Genomic DNA, 7,200 nt, shown 5'->3' on the forward strand with positions numbered 1-7,200 from the left:
CCCTCCCCTTACACAGGATGTCCATATTAGGACATCTGCGTCAGCAGGTTTCCACGGCCGTTCCCTGCGGTCGTGGGGGGAGCTATTCCCGGAGTCCCTCATCTTAGGGGGTCCGTGAGACCCCTAAGTCCTAGATTGCTAAGCATTGAGGAGATAAGGAAACGCACCAAGACGGGAGACGGGAGGCTGCGAGGGCGGCGGAGGCGGCAAGGAGGCAGCAGAGGTGTCCAGGTCCGCTCGCCACCCCCCCAGCGCCGCGATGGTCGCGTCCATGACGTGTGGCTGCTCATTCATAGAATGCTGTTATAAAGGCAGTGGCTGCGGCGCCTCGTACTCCAACCGCATCTGCAGCGAGCAGCCCAGAAGTCGAGACAGAGCCGGCGGCGGCGGCGGCGCAGCGAACGAGCAGTGACCGCGCTCCTACCCAGCTCTGCCCACAGCTCCTACCTGCCTCTGCCCCTCAGCCCCTCGCCCGGGCCTAGACTCACCGCGACCATGATGTTCTCTGGCTTCAACGCCGACTACGAGGCGTCCTCCTCCCGCTGCAGCAGCGCCTCCCCGGCCGGGGACAATCTCTCCTACTACCACTCACCGGCCGACTCCTTCTCCAGCATGGGCTCTCCTGTCAATGCGCAGGTGAGGCTGGCTTCGCGCCGCCGCGGGGCCCGGGGCTCGGGGTCACCGGGGAGGAGACACGGGGGGCGGGACGCTCGGGGAGACGAGTCGGGGACCCCTTGGGCCGGGGAGGGAGGCTGCCCCGGCCGGAGCAGCCCTATCTCGGAGAGCCCCGGACTTGTTCCGAGTGCACGCACGCTTGTCATAGTAAGAATCGGTCCTCCTCTCCCGCGGCAGGCTCATCCTGAGTTGCCCTGGGACCGCGCTCTCTGACTGGTCTCTGACATGAGCTGGGGCAAACAGGTCCCAAGCAAAGATTCGCGAACTCGATCCTGGCTCCTCCGGGAGGCGGCAAAAAGCGGCGATTCCCCCTCCCCTAGCTGCCTGGAGCAGGGAGGAGGGGCGGGGGAGGAGGGCGAAGCAGGCGGGTGTGTAAGGCAGTTTCATTGATAAAAAGCGAGTTCATTCAGGAGACTCCGGAGCGGCGCCTGCGTCAGCGCAGACGTCAGGGATATTTATAACAAACCCCCTTTCAAGCGGGTGATGCCGAAGGGATAACGGGGACGCAGCAGCAGGGTGGAGGAGAAGGGCACTGCGTTGCGGATTTCTTGGGAGGAAACGGGGAGACCTTCCATCCAAGATGAGGGGCATATAAAAAGACGAGAGCAGTCCAGGGCACGCTTCTCCCTCTCTCTCCCTGCTGCATGCGGCACTGGAAACTCGGCTGTCGCCACCGGTGTCCGGAACCTGCTCACTCACGTCAGCTCCCCCTCCTGTCTTCGTTCTAGGACTTCTGCACGGATCTGGCCGTCTCCAGCGCCAACTTTATCCCAACGGTGACTGCCATCTCCACCAGCCCGGACCTGCAGTGGCTGGTGCAGCCCACCCTGGTCTCCTCCGTGGCTCCTTCTCAGACCAGAGCCCCCCACCCCTATGGAGTCCCCGCCCCCTCAGCCGGGGCTTACTCCAGGGCTGGAGTCGTGAAGACCGTGACCGCAGGAGGCCGAGCTCAGAGCATTGGCAGGAGGGGCAAAGTGGAACAGGTGAGGAGTTCTTCTGCGCCTTCTCTCAGCAGGGGGCATGGGTTGGCGTGGGTGGAGACTGGGAGCACAGTAGATAGGGCGAAGCCACCGATGCAATTCACCGCTCATCCTGAACGGGGACCCCTGGCTCCAAGCCATCTCCACCCCAAGCCAGACTCTGGTAGCCCTGCCCCAAGAAGTACTGCAATAGTTTCTTCCCTAATAGGTTCCTACCTCCTGCTTTTGAACCGGGCTCTTTGTCCTGATTTTAAATGCCAGTCACACCTAGCCCACAACGGCAGGTTGGAAATGGCTTCCCAGCCGAGGTGCCAGGAAGCTGAGAAGCCCCAAGGGCCAGTTTCCCTGGGGTGGCCGAACAGAGCTGATGGCAGACCTTGTCACTGACTGTTGGCCTTTCTGAAAATTATTTTTCTAGTTGTCCCCAGAAGAAGAAGAGAAAAGGAGAATCCGAAGGGAAAGGAATAAGATGGCTGCAGCCAAGTGCCGGAACCGGAGGCGGGAGCTCACGGATACGCTGCAAGCGGTGGGTAGATCCTGGGGGGGCGGGTCACTCCTTTTTTCAAACTTTGGGAGCAAGTTGGCGACTGGGTATAGGGGAGCTTGAGTAAGCCTGTGTCTTATGCTTTGCTTTATCCCTCTGTGTGCAGGAGACAGACCAACTAGAAGATGAGAAGTCTGCTTTGCAGACTGAGATTGCCAACCTGCTGAAGGAGAAGGAAAAACTAGAGTTCATCCTGGCAGCTCACCGACCCGCCTGCAAGATCCCCGATGACCTGGGCTTCCCGGAAGAGATGTCTGTGGCTTCCCTAGATCTGAGCGGGGGCCTGCCGGAAGCTGCCACCCCCGAGTCGGAGGAGGCTTTCACCTTGCCCCTCCTCAATGATCCTGAGCCCAAGCCCTCCGTGGAGCCGGTCAAGAGCATCAGCAGCATGGAGCTGAAGGCCGAGCCCTTTGATGACTTCCTGTTCCCAGCATCGTCCAGGCCCAGCGGCTCCGAGACCGCCCGCTCTGTGCCAGACATGGACCTGTCTGGTTCCTTCTATGCAGCAGACTGGGAGCCCCTGCATGGTGGCTCCCTGGGGATGGGGCCCATGGCCACAGAGCTGGAGCCTCTGTGCACCCCGGTGGTCACCTGTACTCCTAGCTGCACTACTTACACGTCTTCCTTCGTCTTCACCTACCCTGAGGCTGACTCCTTCCCCAGCTGTGGGGCTGCTCACCGCAAGGGCAGTAGCAGCAACGAACCCTCCTCTGACTCGCTCAGCTCACCCACGCTGCTGGCCCTGTGAGCAGGCGGGGAGGGGAGGCAGCAGGCACCCACGAGAGCCGCTGCCCGAGTCGGTGCATTACAGAGAGGAGAAACACGTCTTCCCTCGAGGGTTCCCGTAGACCTAGGGAGGACCTTATCTGTGCGTGAAACACACCAGGCTGTGGGCCTCAAGGACTTGAAAGCATCCACGTGTGGACTCAAGTCCTTACCTCTTCCGGAGATGTAGCAAAACGCATGGAGTGTGTATTGTTCCCAGTGACACATCTGAGAGCTGGTAGTTAGTAGCATGTTGAGCCAGGCCTGGGTCTGTGTCTCTTATCTCTTTCTCTTTAGTCTTCTCATAGCATTAACTAATCTATTGGGTTCATTATTGGAATTAACCTGGTGCTGGATATTTTCGAATTGTATCTAGTGCAGCTGATTTTAACAATAAGTACTGTGTTCCGGCAATAGTGTGTTCTGATTAGCAATGACCAATATTAAACTAAGAAAAGATATGACTTTATTTTCTGGTAGATAGAAATAAATAGCTATATCCATGTACTGTAGTTTTTTCTTCAACATCAATGTTCATCGTAACGTTACTGATCATGCATTGTTGAGGTGGTCTGAATGTTCTGACATTAACAGTTTTCCATGAAAACGTTTTATTGTGTTTTTAATTTATTTATTAAGATGGATCCTCAGATATTTATATTTTTATTTTATTTTTTTCTACCTTGAGGTCTTTTGACATGTGGAAAGTGAATTTGAATGAAAAATTTAAGCATTGTTTGCTTATTGTTCAAAGACATTGTCAATAAAAGCATTTAAGTTGAATGCGACCAAACTTGTGCTCTTTATTCTGGAAGTTTTGTTTAAGATCCTGAAAGGTATCAGAGACCAGTTTGTCAAGAAGGGTAGCTCCTGGAGGGGGACACGCCCCTTCGTTTGATCCCTTATTGAAAAGGAAAGGGAAACTCTAAAGCTGATGTTGGGAATATTTTACAAATATGGGTTCATCTGGGGCGGCTAAGATTCCCTAGCAGATTCTGGGGTAGCAACCGACTGTACTATATAGCTTTTGAGGGAACGCGTCTTCCTGCCTCTTTCTCTGTTTTGGAAGTCCAAGGGGGAAATATTTAAATCTAATTGTGCCAATATTAAACCGAAAGGTCTTGATCTTAAAGGAATCCTTTTAAGCAAACAGAATTGAGCTTTGCACAAATCACTTTAACTTTTTATTCCCTCAAAATTAGGTGAGGGGTTACTTTCACCTTCAAGGTGAGCAAATTGAAGAAAGTTTAGAATGCATGCCTTTCTCAGTGTTCCACCAGTGAGATCGAATCTTAACTTCCTCATACCTTATCCTATCCCTAAGGCTGAGCTGCCTCTTAATGTTTGGTCTAAAAAAAAGAAACAAAACTCAGGCCTTAACTCGAGCATACATTTAGTTGGGCTATTTTTATTCTCACAAGGAAAGGAGGGCTACTGTCCTATCCCTCGGTAATAAATGCATTGTAATTGCTGACATTTCTTTAACATCATAAGCCTGCCATTCTGTTTACACTGGGGGAAGAGAAAACTGGCCCTGAGAATTTGCAAGAGATCTTGAACAGTTCAAATAATGGTTGATCAGTCGGTAAATAAAAAGTTACATAACAGCTCATTAAGGAGAAGTCAACATGACTCTGAATAAGCTTTAACTTAGAATCTTTAAGAAGAACATGACCTTTGTCTGGGACACCTCTAGTAATGGGGCCCTGACACGCACATGCACAAACCACAAAGAAAAGAGCCAGGGCCCTTCCCCACCCTGTTCTCAGATACCAGGCCGGTACCATGTGTGGAAGCCAGAGGCCATGTTTCCCCACACCTGCTCTGTGGAAGGGGAGCTTCGGTGCCAGCCTCCCCATGCTTTGGTGATAATGAAAATCACTGAGTGGTTATGGGGTGTCACACTCAGTCAAGTTGAAAGTTTTAATTGAAAATGACAGTTCCATTGAGGTTGATGTTCTCACCTACGGTCTCCCTGTGCCTGCAGAATAATTGACATTCGAAACCCATTTGCTTTAGGCTCTTAAGAACACTGATAGATCGCATACGACTGCATATTACTTTTGCCTGTCTTGCAGTGATGAAAGAGGCTTTAGACTCCCTATTTGCTGTTCAGAGGGTAAATTTTCTGTAGCCTTTAAATGCAGCCTAGACTAATTACAAAATTACTGTAATTAACACCCAGATCTGAAATAACAAGGTGAGATACCCTGTAAAGAAGCTAGCCACCCCCCTCCCCTGCTTTCGCATACAGGAATAACAACCCACAGAAGGAGATTTCCCAGGTGGAGAAGGGTGGCTGGACCTCAGCTTTGGACACTGAACTGCTCCCCCAGGACCTGGCTAATGACCCCTGTCAGTCCCACGCTGACTATAGAGAAAGAACATTGCTTTCCCTTTGACAGCCTTATCCTATGCCCAGACACAGACCATTCTTCTATTTCACCATGACCCAGCGAAGAACAGGTTGCTTCATCGACAAGACCGCATTACAGGTCCAGGGAGAGGTACTTGCACACAAGGAATCCCTTACCAGGCTTCTCGGAGGACAGAGTATCCTCCATAGGGTTGACATCTCACCCAGCTCCCTGCAGACTATTCTCATGGGATCAAGAGAAGAAAGGAATTCCCTCTCTTTCAGCCAAAGGGCTCTTTCCAAATCTTCCTTTCCTGACTCAGGATTCAACAATTCCCATGGATGATGGATACTAGGAATGTCGACTTCTTTTTGGGAAAGACTGATCTTTACCCACAAGATACGACCTCACACTGGTCGCAACAAAACAACTATCCCACAATATACAAAAGATACACATATGATAGAAGGGGATGGGAATGAGGATGGGAGGGTCATTTTCTTATGGGGGAACATGTCTGGTTTGGCTCATCAATGGATCCCCAGACCTGTCTCAGTGTCTGGGGTTTAGTACAGGGATAATAAATATCGGCCTGGTGGCTGAATGCAGACATTCTGCACTATTTCCATGAGCAGAAGTACATTCCACACATATTCTCTAAATTCTCCTATTCCAGACCCTTTTATGATATTAAGCAATGGGGATTTCACATCTTTTATGTCTGGCTTCAAACACATACCCCACTTCTATCCTTGGCTCCTCTGACCTCTGCCCAATTCAATTTCAAAGTGAGCACCCTGCCATTGGGTTTCCAGCTCCAAATTAATTTTAGATAAAAAAAGAATAGAAGAAAAAATATTTATCTCTATATAATGGTGGATTATAGATTCTGTAATCTTTGCACATCCCTGCATCTTGCTCAATTACTAAAATTAAAAGGTAGCATTTAGCCATTTGTTCTAAGAACAATAATTTCGTATCAACAGCAACTTTCTAGGTGTGAATGAAAGCAAATCAATTACGCCATCTTTAGTTAAAGGACAGAAGCGAGACTGAGGCAAAGTAAAAATTCTCGGATGATTACTCTTAGGAGAGCACCTGAAGTTTCAGTGTTTTTCAAACAAAAAAAAATCTAAAACAAAACAAAAAATCAACCTTTAAACTGTGTCTGAGGCTTCCTCGAAGCACAGAATAGTCAAATAATCAAAAAACAAATGAGAATTGAGGATCATTTGAATGCTGAACATCAGATCGCTTTAAGGTGTGCTGTTTTGCTATTCACATGAAGGAGCTGTCAGTCCCATGCTGACTATAGGGGAAGAACATTTCTCCTCCACATCCCCATCTTGTCCTTTTCCCCTACAGCCCCTGCTCACCAGCCTTCCTTCCATTCCAGACACACAGCAGGCTTGATCGTGCTGCAGGGCCTTTGCACTTGCTGTCTCTCTGTCTGGGCCTCTTTCCCCAGGTTCGCTCCTTCCTGTCATTCAGGATTCAGCTCAAAGGATACCTCCTTCAAGAGCCCTTCCCACATCATTCTATCTGAAGTGATTTATGCACACATTTCCTCTCCATGACTCTTTTTTTTTTTAATTTTTTTTTTAACGTTTATTTATTTTTGAGACAGAGAGAGACAGAGCATGAACGGGGTAGGGTCAGAGAGAGGGAGACACAGAATCTGAAACAGGCTCCAGGCTCTGAGCCATAAGCACAGAGCCCGACATGGGGCTCGAACTCACGGACCATGAGATCATGACCTGAGCCGAAGTTGGCCGCTCAACCGACTGAGCCACCCAGGGGCCCCTACATGACTCTGTCTTATCATCCTGCTTTGTTTCTCCATAGCACATGTCACCGTCCGCAACATCTAATTTATGTT

The 7,200-nt window shown here is 50.2% G+C and overlaps 1 protein-coding gene across 1 annotated transcript; it reads left to right on the forward strand.

Moving 5' to 3' along the window:
- The first annotated feature begins 324 nt into the window (after window positions 1-324).
- FOS (Fos proto-oncogene, AP-1 transcription factor subunit) lies at window positions 325-3,757 on the forward strand. Its single transcript, XM_027066184.2, has 4 exons — window positions 325-636; window positions 1,404-1,658; window positions 2,074-2,181; window positions 2,306-3,757. Exons 1-4 carry the CDS (start codon window positions 496-498, stop codon window positions 2,945-2,947), a joined length of 1,146 nt encoding a protein of 381 aa, XP_026921985.1. The 5' UTR covers window positions 325-495; the 3' UTR covers window positions 2,948-3,757.
- The last annotated feature ends 3,443 nt before the right edge of the window (window positions 3,758-7,200 follow it).

Source organism: Acinonyx jubatus, chromosome B3 (genome assembly GCF_027475565.1).
Source record: "Acinonyx jubatus isolate Ajub_Pintada_27869175 chromosome B3, VMU_Ajub_asm_v1.0, whole genome shotgun sequence".
Classification (NCBI taxonomy): Eukaryota; Metazoa; Chordata; class Mammalia; order Carnivora; family Felidae; genus Acinonyx; species Acinonyx jubatus.

Coding starts and splice junctions, on each gene's coding strand:
- FOS (XM_027066184.2), top strand. CDS start 496: ATGATGTTCTCTGGCTTCAACGCCGACTACGAGGCGTCCTCCTCCCGC. Junction 1,659..2,073: donor GGAGGGGCAAAGTGGAACAG/GTGAGGAGTTCT, acceptor TTATTTTTCTAG/TTGTCCCCAGAAGAAGAAGA. Junction 2,182..2,305: donor TCACGGATACGCTGCAAGCG/GTGGGTAGATCC, acceptor CTCTGTGTGCAG/GAGACAGACCAACTAGAAGA.